This window comes from Gekko japonicus, unplaced genomic scaffold, assembly GCF_001447785.1.
Source record: "Gekko japonicus isolate JY-2015 unplaced genomic scaffold, Gekko_japonicus_V1.1 scaffold27, whole genome shotgun sequence".
NCBI lineage: Eukaryota > Metazoa > Chordata > Lepidosauria > Squamata > Gekkonidae > Gekko > Gekko japonicus.
Genome location: NW_015172002.1, coordinates 1,551,104 through 1,573,982, shown reverse-complemented (window position 1 = coordinate 1,573,982; position 22,879 = coordinate 1,551,104). Strand labels below are relative to the sequence as shown.

Below are 22,879 nucleotides of genomic sequence, written 5' to 3'. Positions count from 1 at the left end.
CATTGGTTATAATGGACCCGAATTTTTTCGGGATTTTTTTTCGGGATTCGGGAAAATGCATAGGAAGCCATTTCGGGATTGCAAAAGCCGAAAAAGCCGAAAAACGTTATTTTCGGCTTTTTTTTCGGTTCGGGATCCCGAAATGCACATCCCTAGTTACTACTGTACCTTGATAAAACTAGGCTCTCAGAAAGGTTTAGATCTTCTGTTCATCTAGTTTTATCTTTCAAAGAAACCACTGAATGGAAAATGAGGCAAAATTCTTTGTCTACATATTGTCATAAATGATAACGTAAGGCGATGAAAATCCCACCGAAGTCTGAGAATTTAATGTAGTCACCTTTTTTTGATCAGGTTATAATCTTCCAAGTTGTGTTATATATTGATTCTCTGACCCCCTCTTCAATAACTCTTCCTGGTGTAGATTTATTCTAATAGGCTATGTTGTTCTTGTTTTTTAAGGTGAATTCTGTGTGCTGGGCGTCACTAAGTCATCCGGATTCCCATGTTTTATATCCTTTTTATTAAAATAGGAAAGAAACCCCTCAGGATAAGGAGCCTGTGCCTCACAGAACCGTTGTTACACAGGGATACACAGGGATTCATTTTCACAAAATTACATTTTTCCTCTTTGGAAAATAGTTATAATTATCCTCTGTGCTCAGGCGTGCAGGGGGTGGGGAATCTGACATTATGATACAGATAATGTGATACAAAGTGAATGGAAGTCATGTTTGCAAAAAATCATGGGGTGATTTGAAAACAAGGAGAGACTGAGGAAGGCTGCCTCCTGAAGAGGGGCTCTCAAACTGCAGTAGCTCGATGTAAAAAACAACAGTAGTTCCTCAGGCCCAGATCATTTTTTTGTCTCAAGGTTTCATGTAACAACACTGTTGTCATAAAATTCACTCCTGTACTGAAAGCAAGTAAAAAATGGAAAAAAATTCCATTTCTGAAGAGTCCAGGAATATGCTTTCCACTCTGCTCACCTTTAGGAATACCTATATTGCTTCCTCCCTTGGCATTGTATGCTGTAAATGTGCCTTGATGTTTTCTCCCCAGTTGTCCTTCGTATTAAAATGATAGGGATCAGAGATTTCAGTGGAAAAATAGAAGTTATCCCTTCATAGGAGCCCTGCAGGGCTTGCCCAATTGTGTATGTGTTAACAACAGTTTGTTACAGCTGTTTGTTACAGACCAGCAAAAAGGTGGTCCTAAGATGGAGGTATGTCTCATCTCTGAGGCTGCTGTTAAGCTGTTTGTTTATGTATTTAGGAATTTATATTCCCTTTCTTCAGAATAGTCCAAAACATCTTACAATATAGCAGAATTAAACTTACAATAACAGAGAGAAAATCTGCACCAAAACAGGCAGTCAAGACAACCTAATGAAAACAGCACTTTACCTGATCGGCACTTTTCATTCAATGCCCTTTGAAAAGGAACAGGATGACAAGAGGGAGGAGCAAGCCAGAGGTATTCCAGGAGGCTATTCCATATTGCCTGTGCCATGACAGTGACCGAATGAGCCTTCACTGAGGCCGAACCACACTTAGCAAACTGATGGATTCGCTAAGAGGGATTTCTCACCTAATCTGAGTTGACAGGTGTCTTTTCTCTTTTAAGATCCTTAACAGCCTTTATCACGCTGTGCCTCATGGGCGTTGCAGAAACTTTGGGCTGTGCTAGTCTACTCCCTGCTTACTTGTTCACCAGCTCTAACTCAGGTAGTGCATACCAGTTGGGTGAGTGGTTGTGCAAACAGAGATCCTGTATGTGGGTATCCATTTTTCAGTTCCTCCAGTGGCTTTCTCTTAAGTATCATGGGAAGAAATATTAATGCTGCCTTACATTTACTAAGAATTTGAAGATAACACAGAGCTGAAATTGGATGGCACTTTTCATTTGTGGATGTTGTCAAGTCACAAAGCAGGAGCTTCTTTCCTAGCAAAGGAATTTGAGGGGTTTTTTGAGGATATGTAAAAATACAGTATCTGTCTGATTTGCATTTTCCAGATTATTTGCAGACTGATGTGTGATGAGAATACATACTACACAGCTGCCATATAGTACTCTTAAGACGCAGGAGCTCAAATTTGTGACCTCATATTGGGGGTGTTCTCCATAACAACTCATTTGATTGGTGCATCAGAAATGAGAAGTCACAAACAATCTTGCATTATTTTTTTAAAAAAATACAAATTGTAGTGTTTTTTTCCTAGAATTTTTCTGTGATTCCCTGCTTCAGACATGAATTTAAAACACACACGCACCATTCTCCAAGCTTTTTAAAATATAGTGTCTCTTTTGGCCTTAAGACTGAGCTGTGAAATGCAATAGCGCTCGTAACTTGTCCCAGTTTCATTGACTGAGTCCTGTTTTATTTGAATGCTCTGGTGTGGAAAGAGGCAAAGGTGTTGTTTCAATAATATGCAGTGCTTCTAAGGAGTTATTCCCACCCATGGGCTGCATTACTTAAAGCAGGCACATAGAAACCAAAAATCTCTTTGCCTGTTTTGAAGCAATGCATTAACTATGAGGCTGTATGAAGAATGGTCAGTTTCTGCAATGGTCATTCTTTACAGATAACACTCATGTGACTGAAAAAAACCAGAAGTTTATTTATTTATTCCAAGTCTTAAAACCTTATATCCCAGCCAATGGTCACTTAGTGTTGTCTTTTAAGAACTTAATTTAAAATCTCTGTAGTCTTTTAACAAACAATAATCACAATTACTCAAAAACACTAGATTATGTAAATGAGATTTTAAATAAAAACCATATATGACATCCTTTTTTCTACCTAGTGTTCCTTTAAAAATGAAATGCAATTTCTGAGATTCTTACCAACCCATTTCAGAAAAGATAAGGAGTCTCACCACAATTGAGATTTGAGAGATATGGCGGGATTAGGTTGTAGCTACCTTATATAGACATAATTATGTGAGCCTAGTATAACTTTATTAAGCTATCTAATTTGATTTCTCTAAAGGCATGATGCTAGGCATTTCTGAGAATTTCAAAAGATAATTGTCACAAACTTTTTTCCACTTGTTCTAGGATTTATTCTGGGCACAAAGCCATTGATTCATGTTATTTTTTCAAGGCTGAAAACTATAAGTTGGCTACAATACTGAAAAAATGCATGTTGGCAGATTTACACAAAAATCTAAAGCAAAATCTCAGGCCTCCTATGGTACAACAGTTAAAGTTAAAATCTACAACACCCCCTCCATGACTAGAATAATCTTTCAGGCCATGAAGCAGGAGAAAATGTATGTGTGTGTGTGGTGGGGGAGAGAGTCCAAAGCAAAACAAATCACTGAGGCAAAATCCAATAAAATTGGTAGTTGTGGAAAATTGCAGCAACAGTAATATCTCTTTGAGGTCATCACTCACATCTAAGTTAAAAATGCTCCAGTCTGGTCACTTCCATGTAGTTTCAAAGAAGGTAGATCCCTGATTGCATGGAGAAAAAAAACATAGCTGGTCTCACTTATTTTCTGTCAGGATAGTTTTCTCTGAACTAGATCTATAATTTGAAGGTTGCAAGACTCACAGCCATTAATGAGAGTCAGGAATCATACCTGCCTTTCACAGTTCTCATTTAGGATCAGTGAATCAGGCATCTGTGTTTCAGTTAATAACATCAAAAGACATATTTCAGTCAGGGAATTAGATAAGCTTGCTCTAGATGAGAATTCCATCCTTATATTAATATAATTCTCTTGCAAACAGTCAAGCATCTGGAAGAGAAAGCTGCTGCATACAAGGCCACAACAAAATCTACTGATGGTTGTGCTCAAAAGTATTTGAAGAAAATTGCACATTTCTTAAAATCAGAAAGAATTATAAGACTCTTGGTCATTGAAATAGGCCTAAAATAAGTAACAAACAACCTATTGATTAAAAAAGCAGTAGTTTCAATAGTACTTCCAATCAGTGAAGCACCTGCTTTTAAAACTGTTCCAAAGATAGAACTAAATGATTTAAAAATCAAAATAAAATAACAAATTCACTAGGCAGGAAGAAGCATAGTATTCATAGGGATTTAATCACTTGAGGTATATTTCTCAATATTGTTACGATAGCATTGGATATTGAAATACTGTAGCTTTAACAAATCTAGTGTCAATACACAAACAGCTTCTAAAGAAGGATATAACAGTTTCACAGCACTCAATTTTTATAACTGTTAGAAACAATACTGAGCAAAGTTTGAGTCTAATGGAACCTTTAAGACCAAAAAAGTTTTATTCTGGGTATAAGCTTTTGTGTGCATGCAGATACACTGAAATGGAAGTCACCAACCATTACATATAGGTAGAGGGTGTTTCCAGGAAGGGCTAATTAGAGTCAACATGCATAAGTAACTGAACAATAAATATAGCGAAGATTGAATTAAGGCAGTTGTTAGGACTTGTGAATAGCAGCAAATTAGCATACAGCTTAATAAGAGTTTACAAAAAGATCAAAGTAGCTGATCCCCCCGGGAGGGCGAGGTTCAAATCTGATAATAAATAAATAAAATCTCTGCCACCGGCTCAGCTGGGGCTGTCTTGGGCAGTTCTGGAGAAGAGGAGAGGAGGCATGTCCTCATTCTCAGCCGGAGAAAATTCTGGGAGAACTGCCAGCAAAACATCATTCTCAGCAGCATGCAGAGGCTGTAAAGGAATTTGTTTGGGGATCCTGTTCACAGGCAGGGCTGGTTCCTGGGTTGCAGAAACGTACCCAGCTGTTAACTGGCTTGGTATTATTAATCAAAATAAATCTGATAGTAGATATCACATCCAGATGTTGAGTTGAATGAGTTGAGTTGCAGGCTGCAGCTAAATGGGATTACTCTAGAGTAAGTGAACTACAGTCTTGCTTTTCTCTATGTGTTCATTTGGTTTTATGTCGTACTCAGTAATGGGGCAAAAGTTTGTGTGTGTTAGTAGTTCAATGTGTTAGAAGTAGTTTCAGTTTCTATTTGCATTTGAAAATCTTGAAGTGTGATTTTTGAATGAGGAACGAGAGACACCCTACACATTTCTGGGAACAAGCCAGGTAGGAAGCATAATCTTCTACCTTGTATATTTCCTCTCCTCTCTTAGGAGACCAACCTGGAATGCTGTGCAGTTTCAAGATCTCCACTGCCTGGTCCTGTGCTTGGTGTTTGAATCCTCAGGCTGATAACTGCTTTAGCACAGGTAATACCTTTCCGCTCTGCATCCTGCATCCATTATGGAACTTTATTACCCAATTCACACTTACGTTTTGTTCTCCTTAGGTTTAACCCACCGAGTGCTGGTGACTAATGCAATGACAGGTCATCGGCAGACATTTGGCACTAGCAGTGATGTACTTGCACAGCAGTTTGCTGTCCAGGTAAAAATTGTACTTTAAGCAGCACTTGATGAATCATCATTTATATTTATTTAGTTTGCTGTCCAGGTAAAAATTGTACTTTAAGCAGCACTTGATGAATCATCATGGCCAGTGCTGGTAACACACAGTAGAAAGGGAATTAGAGAAGCTACAAGCAAATTTGAGGGTTGCTTTAAATTCTGTTCAGTATCATGGCACGTTACTCCAGACACCATTTATATCAGTGAGCTCACAGTAACATAATCCCATCAGGTTTTTCTGAGCATTTCAGCCATGTTTTTTTTTCTCCCCCTTCCTCCCTCAAGTGAGCTTGGGGGTGTGGTATATGTGGTTCAAATACGTAGCTGTTCTAGCTGCAACTTTAGCTGCTGACTGGGATTCTCCCATGCTAAACATCTGATTGCTGCACTCCACTTTTGGCTGTGAAAACTGTCTGCTTGAACAAATTCAAAGCATTACTTTACGGCAGGAGTGTCAAACATGTGGTCTGCGGGCCGGATCAGGCCCTCGGAGGGCCCCAATCAGGCCTGCAAGAAACTGGCTGTTTCCTACTTCCATTTGCAGTTCTGCTGCTATGTTACAGCTTGCTTTACCATTCTCTCTCAATCGCACAGGAGAGATAGGCAAGGCTCTCCTGTGCGATTGAGAGAGTCTGGTAAAGAACTGGCTGAGGCTCCTCCCCCTCCTCCTCCCAGGGGAGGGAGGGAACAGCCAGAGCTTGCTTCCTGGCCAGACTCCAGAAGAAAAAGGAAGGAAGCCTTTCTTTCCTTCCACTGGCTGAGGCTCCTCCCTGAAGGGAGGGAGGGAGGGAATGAGGGAGAGTTTGCTTTGCTGGGCTGCCTCAATCGCACGGGAGAAATACCAAGCACCTTGTTCAAGGTATGGGCATTTGTGTGCCTTGCTACAGTGTGTGTGTGTTTGTTGGGCTTTTTATGCCAGAGCTCTCCTGGGTGCAACTGGGTTCCCTCCCCTATTTCACTGTATTCATACCCTCATGATCCAGTCTTTCTCAGTAAGAAAGCAATGTGAACTATTTTAGAGGAGGAATAACAACAAGCCAGTGAGGTGGATTAGACTGAGAATTTGTGTCCAGACCAAGTTCACCCCCTTTGTAAGAAGTTGTAGTTATTTCTCTGGGGAAGAGTATAATTTTGTAGACAAACACATGGTCCTCAGTCTGTTTTAGGATGCCTTCTCATGTTCTTGACCAGCATATGAAGCAACTTATGTACAAAAGGTTGCAATGTCCAGCCATTTCATGTTTTCCCGAGTCCTAGGCTAGCAACACTAAGCATGAAATTTTTGTAGTAAATAAATAAATAAATAAATGTTAATCAAAAGTACGTTTGCAGTTTACAGATCACCTGAACAGCATACTCAAGATTGCTACTGCATAGACATTTTGATGCGATAATTCAGAGCAAGAGGTGTCAGTTATCAGAGACTGTTAAATAGACAAAATATTGCAAGAGTGCTAGTGTTTTAAGCATGTTTTATTTAAACTTTAAAAAATCTTTGTGTTTGTCTGTGTCCTTGATAAAGTTTATTTCTCGACTACCTGGCATTACATTTTATGACACACATGGCCTGGCCCAACAAGGTCTCATTTATGTCAGATCCGGCCCTCATAACAAATTAGTTCGACACCCCTGCTTTATGGGATTCTGAGAAGTAGTGGATAAAGTATTGGACTGGGATGGGGGGAATCTGGATCCAAATCCAGGTCTTGAAATTGACTTGGTTATCTTTGGCTATTACAATTTCTTTACCTAGCCTACCTGACAGGGTTGTTACAAGAATAAAATGATGGAGAGAATTATGTATACCAGTATGACATAAATAAGAGAAAGAGCAGGGTATAATGGCGATGAAGATTTTAAAAAATGCTTCAGAAGACGGTGAAACCCATTCAGTTTCTTCTGTATTTTTCTAGTCTCCAGTACTATTCAATGGCTGTCGTTCAGGGGAGATTTTCAGCATTGACATTCGTCAGCGCAGCAATAAAGGGCAAGGCTGGAAAGCTGTCCGTCTCTTCCACGATTCAGCAATCACATCCGTTAACCTTCTGAAAACTGAGCAGTATCTCATGGCTGCAGATATGGCAGGACAGGTAGAGATAAGGCTTCTTTCAGAAAACATTTGTTATAATATTTGTAATATTGCTTTATCTGTACATGCCAAGTTTTTTCTTTTGACACAGAGTATTTGAGTGCTTTCTCCACTTGCAGATAAAACTGTGGGACCTGAGAAAACTAAGATGTGTGAAAGAGTATAGAGGCCATCACAATGAACATGCCATTCTCCCTTTGCATGTAAATGAGGAGGAAGGACTTCTTACAGCAGGTATGTATATTTACTTGTATGCATATGTATAGAATGTATAGAATTTACTTGTATGTATATAAAATTGTGTTGATCTGTGGATGAGCCCAAAGGGTGTGGAATTGAATGTTTTGCTCTTGTAACTAATAAGAATACAATGTGATATAGTCATTGAGCTGGATCCAAATTAAATTTTCCACTAACAGAATACTCTTGCATCAGCAGAATAGAACTTTCCCTGCACCTCATAGATCTCCCTGACCCTCAGGAATAGAATGAGAGACACGGTTTTGGCGACTTGCTGCCGGGTGCGCTCCATAGAGCTCCGATGAGAGCAGCCCATGATTGCGGCAAATGGGAGGGGTCCTGGACGATTCCAGGGCCCCCCAGAGCCCTCAGAGGGGGCTCGTAGCCTGGGGCATGAGGAGTGCCTCCTCCAAGGCGACGGCCAAGGAATTGAGGCTCCTCTTTGCCCCGATAGGTCCTGCCACTGCGAGATCAGTAATGGATACAAAGGTGCACGCCAGAGCGAGCAAGCAAGTGATCCAGCGCTCAGAGGCTTTCCCTACCTTTTGAAGTAACGCGTGGAATTAAGCGTGAGTCTGCATCTCCTTAAACTAGCCAAGCGCACAAGCGGACAACCGCCCCAAAGTCCTTAATTAAGGTAGCGGAGGGGGGAGGAGTTAATCCCACCCTGGGAAAAAAGTTACAGAGGGGCAGAGTGGGCAGAGTGGACGGCTCTGATTGGAAAGTGTTAATCCAGCCGAGTAGTGTGCGGAATAGTAAGAAGTGTACAATTTAAAAGACTCTCAGAGACTTAAAAGAACTCAGAGACTCTCAGAGACTTTTTCTCTCTGTGTAAACAATGTCGCATTGGGCTGATAAAATGGCGGCTAAAGCGAAACCTTCTACAGGAACTGCCAGCTCAGCGATTCCGACCTCAAGACCGGAAGCTACCACTGACTTCCTTGATATGTTAGCTGCAGCATTGCGCCCTCTGCTGGACCAGATGACTAATCTCAACAATAACTTTGATGCTCTCCAAAAGCAATGGAAAGAAACCAGCATAAGAACAGAAGAAACAGTTAAAATGTTGAAAAAAGTTGATGCTAAGACGAATGCGATAAATCAAAGACTGGAGGTTGTGGAAAAAGAGAGGACCTCTGATAAAGAACAGCCGCTACAACTACAAATGTAAAAGTCACCATATGTCCTGAGATTTCAGGGTATCCCAGAGCAAAAATGGGAGAACTTGAAAGAGATTTTAAGCGAAGCTTTGACTCCAGTGGTAGATCTTAAAGCGGAATTTTTACAAATTTTTACAAAATGATATGGATATGGTGTATCGAACCTATTCAGAATTTATTAAAAAAAATAAACTGCCCGGTGAAGTATTTGTGAAGTTCTCCAAGAGATCAACAAGAGATGTAATACTAAAAGCGACTAATAGGATAACCCTAAAAGTCAAAGGCAAAGAAGCGAGAGGTCTAAAAGACATTCCATTTGAGATAAGAAAGAGGAGGAAACAGTACAAAAACTTGACATCTTTTTTACAGAAAATCCAACCCCCTACAGATGGATAACTCCAGAAGGACTTATCTTCAACTACAAAAAGAAAAAAGAAAAGATTGACTCTGTTACAAAAGCAAAGGTATTTTTGGAGCGGCACCAAGCAACAGCGAAAGGAAAAGGAAAAGCAGAGGACAATAACGTAACAGAAGAAAATAGCGAACATGGATCGGGAAGCAGTGACAGCTCCTTGGGTAGCCCTTCAGAAGAAGACACTAAATCTGATAAAGGAGCAGCAGCACCACCTAAACTTCTTAAAGTCAGGTTGACTTATGATAAAAACAAGCACAGAGGAAAAAAATATGATAAATAGCTTAATTCTGAAAGCCTGATTTCTTTCTATTAATGCAGAATACTAGGATGCACGTACTTTGACTAATTATGCTTGTACTAGTTTGATTTTGAAAAAAATAATGTTTAACCTTCATTCCTTAAAATTTAATTATGGGGAAAATTTCAAGATAATCTATGTATAACTTCAGTAATATGATCCTTGCCTAGCTTTGTATTTTAGGCTAGACTTTCCCATTCCCCTACCCCTTGTAGTTTGTAGTGATAAAAGCAATAAAAAAGTTATTTAAAAAAAGGAATGGAATGGAATGAGAGGCAAATCAGGGATCTAAAGCAGGGAAGGGGAAATTGAAAGAAATTTTGACTTATGTTCTGAAGGACCTTGATCTTGTAATAAAGGGTTATTGCCACTTTAGATATAAAAATAATTTTAAAGATAGATGATATAAAGATAGAATTATTAAAGTTCCTTGACAATATTTTTTCTTTTCAGTGGGTCAGGATTGCTACACCAGAATATGGAGTCTTCAAGATGCTCATTTGCTCAGGACTATCCCTTCTCCATATCCATCTTCCAAGGACTCCATCCCAAGTGTGGTGTTCTCATCACAACTTGGAGGCACCCGAGGTGTTCCTGGTTTGCTCATGGCTGTCAGACAAGATCTCTATTATTTCTCTTACAAGACAGATGATCCATATTGCCTGCATACCAAAGACATGGATCATCCCACTGTCCTTGGTGACGATGAAAAAATGTGACGCCTTCCTGTCCTGAAACTGTTGTACTGGCATGGACTTTGAGCTTTTCATTTTCTTCTGCATTTCACCTCAAGAACTATAATTATGATGAACTGATCATTTAGATCATTGAGTTATTTGTGCTCTTTCCAAGCAGTTAATTTATTATCTCTTCGTATATATTGTCAATTGCAGATGTTTGAAACTCCCAGAATATTTCCATATACTCTGGTAGGCTTTGCGCACTGCCCATATTGCGTGCTTGCTCGTTTAATTATGTAGTGAGAAGCTATATAGAACTTACCTAGGCATCAAAACTAAACTAGGGGAGATAACATTTAAGGTAGTGATTTCACCATCAATGAAAACCTGTAAAAATGTTGTCTTCAATAAAGAATGTGGTAGACAGGAAAATTACCCTGAATTTTCCTGATGACTGGAAATGTGTGATTATAGCATAGCTTTCTAATTTCTTAGAATGCGGCACTTAGCTTGCTTGTCGAATTTGTTAGGAAGGCTTATTGCTTTTCACAGGCTGTATTGCAGAGTTTCTAAGGTGGTTCTGTTCATGCCCTCCTATGTCCAAGAGGTAGCCAAAAGAAGACTGAGGGAAATAAACATGTCAATATATATATTATTTACTGTTTATTTTTAGAAATTCTTGTTGGCCCTCATAGGACAGGGTAGAGGGCCTGTGGTGATCTTGTTGTCTTTTTCCTGCTGAAAAAGGAAAGTCTTTCCAAAGAAGAAATGGGTAGATTTAATTGTGTTTTGATTAGAAACAACAATTGAAATGCAGATGCTTTTGTTTTCAAATGTATTTTCGTTTAAAAACTTCATCCAATTAGAAGAGTTGGTTTTTATATCCTGCTTTTCTCTATCCCAAGGAGTCTCAAAGCAGCTTACAATTGCCTTCCCTTCCTCTCCCCATAACAATCTTCTCCCCACAACAGTCAGATGTGGGGCTGGAAGAGTTCTGAGAGAATTGTGAGTGGCCCAAGGTTACCCAGCAGGCTTCATGGGGAAGAATGGAATCAAACTTGGTTCTCCAGACGAGAGTCTACTACTCTTAACCACTATATCACATGGCTTAGTAAAAGCATTACTTCTTCGTTTTAAACAGCAGTTGCTCAAGATATCAGTTCTATCTTTTCACTCCTGCAGTATTTAAAAATTGCTTTAAAAAAATTGAAACAAGTTTAGATTCATTATGGGAAAAGCAATCAATTCAGGCAACACAGAATGTTTCCATTAGGGGTGTGCATTCAGCTATGTCTGAGCCGAAAAATATCTGAAAAATACCTTATTAGCAGTGTTCCCTCTAAGCTGAGTTAGTGTGAGCTAACTCAATATTTTAACCTCCGGGTCACACATTTTTGTCTTAGCTCAGGAAAGATGGCTACAGAGCAAACTAATTTATGCAGTAGCCAAATCGCTCTCATAACTGTAATGCCAATAGCTCACAAAGTAGAATTTTTGCTCACAAGACTCCACAGCTTAGAGGGAGCATTGCTTATCAGTATTTTCTGGCTATTCTTTCAGTTGGATATAGATTTGGGTATTTTTTTGGCTATCCAAAATGGCCAAACCCCCCAAATCCTGGAAAATATTTGGGATTTTTCAGGACCACCAGATAGCTGATGTTAAAGGGCGTTTAAAGGGATGCAATCCCTTTAAATGCCTTCTAGGTGAGCTCACAGCTTAGAGGAGGTGTTTAAAGGAACTGCAAGCCTTTTAAACACCTTTGAAGTTCATTTGTGGCTTGGAGAAGGCATTTAAGGGACCCGGTCCCTTCAAACAACTTTTTTCCCCCTCCATTGAAACCAATGAATGATGGGGGTACCTTTGGGGGCCCATAGAATTGGAGCCCTGGCAATCTTTTTGAAACCTGGGGGGCTTTTTGAGGAGAAAAATCCCGAATCCGAATACCATACAGGTATTGGATTTGGTAATATCAGGAAATACTGATATTTTTCGAGTTCAATATACCTCAACCTGAAAAATATCAATATTTTTGGCACACCACTAGTTTCCATACTATTTTACATATTCCCAGGCATTTTGGAAGCAGCATCTCAGCCCATTCTTTTTTCCAGCTTCCCTGTTGAAAACAAAGGACTATGTTGTTGAGAAGTTGACTTTGCAACCCTACAATATAACCATTTGCCTTTGTTCTGGCATTAGTGCATTACCTCATCTGAATCCTAGATCAAAGACATGTCTTTGTGTTCGGGAAAACTGCCCAAAGGACCTAAACCAGCCTCCTTTCTAAGACTCAGGAGCTGATGTAGCCAATGCCATGCAAAGCCGCATCACTGATGTCAGAGGCTACCGTTACCAACCAGAGACTTATAAAATATAGTCCCATCCCCATCACACATCTGGTAATGGATTTGAACTTCCATTACAAATAGGGGGTCTGGCCCCCCAAAAAATTGTCCTTTGTCCAAAAGGGATTAACACTATCAGGATGGTCCAATGTGGAATGGAAATGAATGAGTCATTCTAGTGTAAACCCCCAGGGGTCCAAGATCCCAGACAAGCTAGATGATGCTCTTGCTGTAGTAGGATTTTTGTCAAATCTGAGTTCTAGTATTTTAGGAGAGGGAGAAAAACTCTTCACTGTCCACTTTCTCCACTCCATGCATGATTGTGTAAATGTCCCCCCTGAGCCTCCTCCCCCAACTAAGAAGTCCCAGACTCTTTAGCCTTCCCTCATAGAAAAGGCACTCTACTCCATCATCTTGGTTGCCCTCTTCTATACAGTACTTCAAATAATGCTGTGCCATGGCTCTATACAAGGACATTACAATATTTGCTGTTTTATTTTTAATCCCTTTGCTAATAATTCCTGGCATGGATTTTGCCTTTTTTACCACTGCCACACGCTGAGTCAACATTTTCATTGAGCTGTCCACTGTAATCTTTTTCAGCCTTGGTCTCAGTTATAATCCCATATATTAAAAGTTAGGGGTTTTTGTTCCAACGTGCATCACCTTACACTTACCAGAACTGAATTTCATTGGCCACATTGGTATCCGCTCTCCCAATTTTGATACAATTGTCCTGTAGGTCTTCACAGTTTGGCTTAGTTTTCACTGTATGGAATAATTTGATATAATTTGTAGATGTATTAACTTCAGTTTGCCTATGGTGACCCTTGCAGGATTTTCAAGGCAAGAGATGAACACGGTCACCATAAATCAGCTGCAACTTGAGGGCACTTCTCTCTCTCTCTCTCTCTCTCACACACACACACACACACACACAGAGTAGTCAGAACTTCATCTCTAGTTACCTCAGTCTGACCAGTTATTTAGACACCTTTCAGCAAATGGCAGGTACAGTATGGGCACATGCCCCACAATTTCCACAGTGAAAATGAACACAATTCATAGGCACTGCACTTCTAAACAGGTCTACTCAGAATCCTATTCCGGTCTGTTCAGTGGAGCTTATTCCCAGGAAAGTGTTCTCAGGATAAAAGTTTCTCTGCCATTTCCCCATCTTCTTTTAAAAGTAATCCTTTTGTTCCTTTGTCCAATGATCCATCTGCCTCCCAAGACTAAAATTACCTGGTCAACACGCCTTGTTATTAAAGTAGGCACTGGTTGGGTCACAAACTGTTTCTCAAAGCAGCACCAACATCTTGGTTTGCCCTCAGGGACATCAGGAACCAGTAGCTGTCAGATCCCAGAGGAACCACTCTTCACACAATAGTCCTTAACAGGGGTTATTGGTAAGATTTGGACTCCTGGTAAGGTTAACACCTTTATCAGAACTAACAAACAATAGCACAGGGTCGGCAAGTGGGGAATGGGTTCCACCCCTCAGGCATACGTTACACACACCCAGACATACTACAGGTCATGAAAGACTATATGACCTATCTAGCCATGTCTTAAGGCTTATCTCTCCCAAGGCCACAGGCCCAGCTGGAACCTGTGAACGGTATGGGGGTGGCGTCGAGAAAATTACAAGCAGTGCCTCCACACAACTCCATGCACTCATTCTCACCCTCTCCTCCCCTAGGAATGTCAGGGAGGACTGATAAGGGTTAACAAGCGGAGCCGACAGATGTGCAAAGCAGGCGGGTTACAAAAGCGAAAATAAGCATTAGCAACACAGGGCAGCGATACATAATCATTGACCATGGCAGGGGTCCGAACCTGACAGTAGCACCACTTCTAGCCTCTCCTGTAATCCAGTCTGCAAGCTGTCCAGATGTACCCTTGTCCATACTTATCTGATTTGATTCTTAGATTTATTGGACCTTGTTAACTAAATTTAATCTCCTTTATAAGATGAGATCATGGCACCAGCCAGTGCCATTTGAAGAACTGCTTGCTAAAAACATTAAAACTTCTCAAATCCCTTTTGCTCACTTTGTCAAATTTATTATTATTGCCAGAACCTGTGCTCCTTTCTGTAGCACCTTGTTTGGGCAAACCTTCCCGTTTTTGGAGGAAGCTGCTGCTTCTTTTTTTGCCTTTTATGGCTTCCTTGATTTGGGTTATTAACTACCCAGACATCTTTTTAGACTCCAGACCTTTCATGACTTGAGATATATATTGCATACAGACCTCAGCTAGTGTAGTTTTACATTGTTTCCAGGCATCCTGGAAAGAGTTGTCTCTCTTAATTCTGTTTTTTAACTTCCTTCTGACTTGTCCCATCATGTTTGCAAAGTTTCCTCTTTTGGAATTAAAAGTGATTTTGGAGGCATCTTTCCAGTATCATGAATGTCAAATCTAATGGCATTGTGGTCACTGCTCCCAATCAGTGCAATATCATCAGGTCCCGGATCCAGAGTTGCTATGCCTCTGCTTGGCTCCGTGATCAGTTGCTCCAGTGTACCTCACTTCCCTCCCTAAGGATTCCCACCTCTCTTGACCCTTAGGTTTCCTCATGGCTCTCCTTACTGTCCTACACTCATTCTCAGGCTTTGACCCACTCGCAGTATTCTCCCAAGAGGTAACACCACCATCCTTGTGGGATGGGTCATCCTGAACCAAGCACTCCAGCTCCCCTATCTTGGCCCGGAGGCTGCCAGCTCTTGCCGGCTTTCCCCCAGGGATTAGTTTAAAAGTGGCTGTGCCACCTTTTTGATATTAAGCCCTAGCGGCCTGATTCCCTTTTGGTTCAAGTAAAGGCCATCTTTTGTTCAGGTTCAGCTTGTCCCAGAAAGTTCCCTAGTGTCTTTCCTCCAAGCACCACTGTCTCATCCACACACTGAAACCCCTACTCTGTGCCTGTCTAGCTGGCCCTGCATGTGGAACCAAAAGCGATACTGAAAAATCTTACCTTGCAGGTCCTGGCAATTAACCTTCTGCCTAGTAACCTATTTTTTTTCTTAAGGACCACACAGCCAATGTAGACATTTCTATCTCAAGGGGAATGAAGTTGTGGGTTCTTAGGATAGCACAAAAGAATCAGACAAGTCAAAGACACAGAAGCTTACAAGTGAAGTTTTTATACAAGGAATGTCAGGGATGGTTTCTGTATGTGCAATAACATGGTAGAATAGCTACATGCATGGAGAACACACAGCATGGACTACAAACCGGTTCCAATTGTATTTCCACCATAGAGTCAAAAATAAACACTTCAAAGTGCAGTACCTAGGTCGAAAAAAAATCTCTACAAGACTTTTAATCCCATATCTATTCCTTGAAAAAAATTGTCAGCTTCTAGTTACAAAATACATATTCCTCGCTGTGGAGATTAGATAGCAGGAATTTACTACTACATAATCCAGTTCTGTTTTGGCATGCAAGCCGAAAACTGCCACTTCTTTCCACAGGCAGAAAAAAGATTAGTTACATTGAAATCAGTACACTTGTTCAGAAGGGACAGTCCTTTATATCACTTAATTTAATAGTACAGTCCTAAAATAGGGTTTCAGTAATCAAGGTATACAATGATAAATTCTATAAGTGGGAGAAAGAGTGCCAGGATATCATGCCAAACTCCAGCAATGATGAGTGAAGACAGATCTCCACCAGGGGAATGTGCCACATTCATAGGTACTAACAGGAGAAAAGGCTTTGTTCTTCAGTCTGATGGTATCTTGTTTGTTATTGCAGAAGCCAATATCCACAGAAAAGTCCAATGTTACAGTTTCACTCAGTAGTTTGATCATTCCCTCAAAGTGGTTCAATGCAGGGCTTGTTGAAAAGAATTCTGTCCCAGTATCACCCACTCTTAAACTCAGAAGAACATTGCTGTTTTCCAGATTGGTTTGATTCACACAGATTCCTTTAATAATATATACTTAGGACTGTTTAAAGAAAACTAGTGTCTAAGATTGCTAAGCAAACACTAAACCGCAGGGTATGGGAGCTCACCCGATACTTACCTTTGCTGTTAAGCTTGGAGAGTCAATAGAGAAATGAGAGTCTACCAAACATATAGGAATATGGGCATGAAGTATAAGGTCTTATCGCCCCAAAGTACATCTGAACTAAGCTATTGCTACACCAGCTTTAGGTTTTGCGACACATCAGTCGATGTTGCTTCGTTTCCCACTAAGTTTAGTACAGTGTCCTTCTAAGACCTTAAAAACTATAATCTGTTCTGCAGCTGCACAGACTTTAAACAACATCTGCGTTAAATAACTTCAAAGAAAGAGAGCAAGAGCAAGAGAGAGCAATCCCCTTCGTTCCTCTGGCTGCTCTGAATGGTAAGGGCCTACAAATGGAAAATTATTGTTCTACACTAGGACCTACAGTGCTGACTGCATTTGCTGCATTCAGCAACACACAAATTTGAAATGGTGGTTTCATATGGCACTTAATATAGTGATGGGTTCCCTATTTAAAAAAAAAAAATTCTATGGGCAAATTCCTACTATATAGCTATTTAGAAATAAGCCCCCTTCAGCAAAAATTCCACAATTTTCCTTTATTTTCAGCCTAATTAATTTCTTTCTCCTCTTTGTGACTGGCCAGTTTTCTTGAAATAGTCAATCATTAGTTAGTCCCTCCTTGGGAAGGAGAGGGATTTAAATACTACTTTTCTCTTTGTAGCCAGCCATCATTGCTTATAATATTTGTTTTATCTTCAGCATAAATTGCACTGTTAAAACAATAAAAATACAAAAAAAAAATAGTAATGACTTTGACTGACTACAAAGTGAAAAGTATTTGTCCATGGTTTTGTCTGGACTGTCTGTTAAAACAAAACAAAAAAGGCAATTCCAGCTAGATGGAGCCATCCAAAAACAGGCTGGAGTAAAATAAGTATGGCTGATGAAATTGCAAGGGGCAAGGCCTGGGACTCCCTATTCAAAAGCAGGGACCACCTCACTCTTCACAATATGAACTGTGAGCCACACAATGCTTCACACAAAGAATTTCAAAGGCACTCAAGAGGCTATGTGTTTGACCCATTACACTTCATAAAATAGTTCCATTCACCTTTCTTCATTTTACTGTAAATAATCAATGCTTCATCAGCCAGCTGCATTCTCAGCATACTAAATTATATAATAGATATAGAGATACATACTTTTAACTGGTATATAATACACTGAGTTTGGGATTCCTCGTTTTACTGCAAGCTTCTCCACACTCACTCACCTTTAACTTTCAATATCAGTTTGAAAACAAGCCGTGTTGGACCTGTTCAATTGAGCTATTCAGCAATCTTATTGAAAACAGCACATGAAAAGAGGCCAGAGTTCAGCAGCATGCACTCTGACTGTAGAAGGCTAAAAAAATGGTTCTTTTGTTGTTGTCGTTTTGTTTTTCTAACCCTGAGAAGCTAAGGTGTTATGGAGGACCCAGAGAGGAAGCTGGGGTTAAAGGTCACCAGGCTTTTTATTGCAATTAAAGCAGACTCTGACAGGATGATCCCAGCCACGGGAGGGGACTGCTCTGCGCTCATGGGAGCACTCGTCACAGAAACCCTGGCCACAGGCACGGCAGTGGTGTCTGGAGAGCTTGATGTTGAATTCCTTCCGGCAGTTGTGGCAGTATAAGATTTCATGGTCAGGCACCCAGTAAGCAGGTCTGGCAGCATCCTTCACGAGACCTGCAAAGGGTTATAGAATTTCACCATGTTCTGACCATAGAAAAGAACGAGGACTACAAAACCCATCTCTGCCTTTTCCAATAACCTAATGAAGAGAAGGATTAAAATCAGGCCTATAGGAAGGCTCACATAAGTCTCACTATGTGCTTTTGTAAAGGATTGATGAATGAATTGACATTATGCGTAAGCGTCCCATATGTCCACTTTAGGATGCAACCCAAAGCATAGGCACTGGACTCAGGAACCAAAAAGATATAACGTGAGGCTTCTCATATGAGCACTGACCCTTCCGATATGAGGGAAGGCAGCACTCATGAAGATTTCCAACATCTGACCTCTCAACAGGCCAGGTCCTGTATTGTTTGATCACACCGGAAACCCCACAGACCTCTACAAGGAAGTGCACAAGAGACCAACATCCTACCCCCATCCCAATCAGAACAATAAAGGAGCTCTATTTCTGGCCTATTGGAAAAACTGAGTTTTCTACAAATCTTTACTTTCAGGAACTATAAACTATGGTGAGGATCTAGGCAGACTAGTCTTTGTCTTTTTCTTTGATTTCATGCAGAGTAAGAACAATAGTACCGCCCTGCAAATTGTTTTTGTTATAGGTGGAACATCTCAAACTGTTGCTGTAACCATCGTCTACCTAATACACAGCTGTGTGGGAGATGCTTGCCAATGGTGCTCATCCCACATGGCTGCAATACCTACATGTTCTACTACCATGTTGTCAAATCAGTTTACATGAGTCCGTCTCACCCTACTGGCACCTTGCTTCCCAGAGAGTTACTGATTGATACAAAAAGTCGATTTGACTGACCCCACCCAAATGGATGAGCATTCACAGGACATATTACAGTCGTATCTGCATGGGAAAGAAGTTCCCAAGCACCTGTGTCTAAAGGGGATCAGCATTTAAGAACTACTATGCACGTGAGATGCACATCTAAGACAAACTGAGCCGCCAACTGCAACTATGAAGAAAAATCACACCACTCACAGAACTCTGACTGGAATATTCCCTTACCTCACCAAATCCTACCTCTCTAAAAACCTGATTCTGCATCTACCTTTTGAATAGAGCAAACAACACTTACCTAACGGGATGTCGATGGCAGTCACAACAGCCCCAAGAGTGTTCTGCACAGCCTCACCAACTTTCCTGGCTATCACTGTCCCCCCTTCCTCATCTGTTGGAGCCTCGGGCACATCTGTGTGACAGAAACTGAGGTTCAGAACCAAAAGGCACAAGTTCAGCCGGCCTACTTCAAAGTATAGAAGGAAACTGATGCCCAAAAACAAAAGTGCTAGTCACCAGCAGCCAGTGCTTAATATTATAGGGGAATAATGATGTCTAAATGCGTAACTATAAAGTCACTGCCCTGTTCAAGTAGACACTTCATCAGCTGAAAAACCTCCCTGGGGTTGCTTTCATATAAACATTTTTCTCTGCTTTTTATGTTGTTTGTTTTTTGGAGTTTCCACACTATGTCCTCCTCTAATCGTCCACTTTCCAGGTTTCTGCCAACCTGGTCATATTCTTGCTCAAACCTGCTTTATTTTTCACGAAGAACCCAGGCCAAATGCATTGGCATCTGTCTGGATGGGGAGGTTTACATTTTCAGAGGCCCCATCCACATTTAAAATGCACTTTTACCTTCCTTTTCAGCCCTTAGAAATTTTCCATGCTTCTCAACTGTAGCCAGGTAGACAAGGCATATATCTAGGTTGGTATCTTCCCAGCAGTTTAATAAATATACACCTTGGATCTAAACCAAACTGCATGAATAGCAGATTGGTTATCCTGAGGTATCTGCTTAGATATCTGGGTTTGTACACAAATGTGTGAGAGAACAGAGGCTAAAGTGAGCCAAATATACAGAGGAGAATCCAGCAAAATTAGGAGCTCTGTTTCATCTCAGAATAAGGAACTGTGTAAATAACAATTAACCCATTAATATAGGAAAAGGAAAGATGACTGCAGTATTCACTGTAAGATCACAGTAATCCTCAGACAAATCAACTAAAGTATGTGGTTAGTACCCTTGAGATTTCTTGCACATTATGTTTGTGGATTCAGGATACCAACTCTGGATCAACACTGTAATCTATTTTAAAAACAAACCTTTATGATTTTCTCCTTCATCTTGATTCATATTCTCTGACACCTGCTTTGAAATGCCATGTTATTTAACTAGAACAACTTGCTGCTACAGTAAGAGCATCTGTAAATAATGGAGCAACTCAAGTACCAGAATGATGAGAAGTCATAAATGTTCTTCCTTAGCAGAAGGCATACACAATGTATATTATTCTGTAGGACCATTAAACATGAATGGTATGTTGTCTTACAACTGTTGCATAAATACATTTACTCTGGAATAAACTGGAGGAGATTAAGAAATCAGGAATCTGGCTGAATTCAATTTATATGTTGAGTAGTTTCCTCTGAGAAAGAATATTTATATTCTAATACATCGAGAAATTTGGAAACCAGGAAGAGCCGGGTTCTTCCTTGCAGCCCAGCATTGTGCTGCTTTATTATCCTGCTGTGCACTGCGCCCCTTTTTTGTGATTGCAGCACTTAGAGGACCAGGTTACAGTTTGTTCTCAAATGGGAGATGGCAATAGCAATCATTAAAAGACTCAGCATTACCCTAACTGAAAGCTGTAGGATAATATGGACATAACTGGATTACCTAATTGAACACCCCTGCTGTCATGGCAGTTGTCACATACTCGCACAGGTGTGGGTCCCCAGCCTCGCTCTGGGACAGGGCGGGTCTTGGATGAGCAACCATCGCAGAAACCTTCACCACATGACCGACAGTGGTGTTTAGTGTCATTATCTTTAAATGATATACCACATTTTTTGCAGTTCTGAAAAACAAAACAAAAAGAACCTGTTGGGTTATCTTCTTGTTTGGCTTATACGAGAAAACAAAGGAAGGAGATGGGGTATTTTCAGACTCACAACTGACCGATCTAAATAGGGACACTATGATTTTTGTAGAACCACTGTGGACAAACATCCCTCCCTAAAAGGCCAATGGTCCTGTTCTGAAAATATCAATAATTCAGGGGGATGTACACACATGTACACACTGCATTTATTGCAGTCCCAGATGTTACCTCTTTGGACACAAATGCCATAAGGCTTAGCATGAGCAGCTATTCTGTAAGGGGCCACAGTGCAGCTGCTGGCTCTGGGCTGAGCAATCAAGTCACACTGCACATGGCAGGGGCCTGCACATTTTGCAATTCAGCAAGCTGAATGCAGCCATGTGTGGTGACTCACCTGAGATTCAATAAACCTCCTGGTTTTAGTGTCTGCCTTGGGGGCTGAAAACCAGGAGATGGTCAAGCGCTGACATGGTTGGTGGGATGTTCTACAGGCCTGATACATTGCAGCCACAAATGCATTGTATGACAGAAGTTCCACCACCAATTCAATATAGTGCCCTTTCAGCCAGATGCCATAATGCAACTCATTCCATTTTTGTGCAGATAACTTTAAAATCAAAATACAGTAGCAGGAATAAAAATTTACACCTGCAGCTTTTCTAGCTGGTATGGCTGAGGCCATAATTGTGTCACCTTAGTGTTGCCAACCTACCCAGTTTCTAGCTCACTAAACCTGAACAGGAAGAGACAGATTCACCATCACTGTCAACATGTGGAATCAGAGCCCAAGGGTTCAGATTGCCTATATACACCAGTGCTGGATTATGGAAGCTAGTACTTCTAGCAAGTAGGTAACCAGTCACTGGAAAGAAGTAGACAACTCACTTAAAATATAGAAACAACACACCAAAGAAAGGAGGTCTAGACAGAGTATTTCATGCTGAAGCCTCACGCTTTGAGTGCAACAAAAGTGTACTATAGTGGTTTCCAAAGAGATAGCAGTGGCTTATCATCTAACATGAGCCTTGTAATTAAGCAGGGCAATATTGGTCACCCATCATCTGATTCACCAGTGTGAGATTCCACAATATTTTCTCCTCCATACACCCCGACATACTGTCTCTCCCTAGTTCCAGAATTCAAGAGGGAACTAGAACTGTCCCAATCCCCTTTCTCCAGAGAAACAGAAATGGTCACTGTTCCCTTGCAGAGGTAAAGGTTTTACACCTGGGAACAGGAAAGAGAAACCAGACCACCAGGTAACCTCAGAAGCATTAAGAACATAAGAAGAGTCCTGCTGCATCAGACCAGTGGTCCATCTAGTCCAGCATCCTCTCTCACACAGTGGCTGTGACAGACTGTTAAGGGTTAATGCCTAACAGAGGCTGAGAACCTTTGAGTGACAGGCTGTTTGAACGGAATTTTGTTGAGAGAATCAGTTAAGAAATGACAGTTGGGAACTGACAATTGAAGAAGAGACAGTTTTTTAATTTTTTTATTTATCTTTGGATTTATTTCCCGCCCTACCCCGAAGGCTCAGGGTGGCACTGACTATGGACTGGGAAGGAAGCTAAGAGAGTGAGTAGATCGAGGAGGATCCTCATTCAAACAAAAACAAAAAAGGGAAATAGCTTCTAGTAATGAG

The 22,879-nt window shown here is 40.7% G+C and overlaps 2 protein-coding genes across 4 annotated transcripts in view; one reads left to right on the top strand and one right to left on the bottom strand.

Annotated features, from left to right (window-relative positions):
- The window catches only part of DCAF4 (DDB1 and CUL4 associated factor 4), a 26,842-nt gene extending 15,948 nt beyond the window's left edge, over positions 1–10,894 (top strand). For 2 of the 3 annotated variants that reach the window (XM_015420052.1, XM_015420054.1), the window contains exons 8-14: positions 463–512; positions 1,648–1,745; positions 5,097–5,192; positions 5,273–5,370; positions 7,304–7,480; positions 7,599–7,713; positions 10,046–10,894. In XM_015420052.1, the coding sequence (XP_015275538.1) occupies positions 463–512; positions 1,648–1,745; positions 5,097–5,192; positions 5,273–5,370; positions 7,304–7,480; positions 7,599–7,713; positions 10,046–10,311 (900 nt within the window). In that variant the 3' untranslated portion in view covers positions 10,312–10,894. The remainder of the gene's footprint in view (positions 1–462; positions 513–1,647; positions 1,746–5,096; positions 5,193–5,272; positions 5,371–7,303; positions 7,481–7,598; positions 7,714–10,045) is intronic. The other variant, XM_015420053.1, reaches the window with a different exon arrangement.
- A 6,216-nt stretch (positions 10,895–17,110) lies between these two features.
- Positions 17,111–22,879, bottom strand: part of ZFYVE1 (zinc finger, FYVE domain containing 1) — a 31,725-nt gene continuing 25,956 nt past the window's right edge. The window contains exons 11-12 of the mRNA XM_015420082.1: positions 19,428–19,543; positions 17,111–18,324 (exon numbers count right to left, since the gene is read on the bottom strand). Coding sequence (XP_015275568.1) covers positions 18,092–18,324; positions 19,428–19,543 — 349 coding nt within the window. The 3' untranslated portion in view covers positions 17,111–18,091. The remainder of the gene's footprint in view (positions 18,325–19,427; positions 19,544–22,879) is intronic.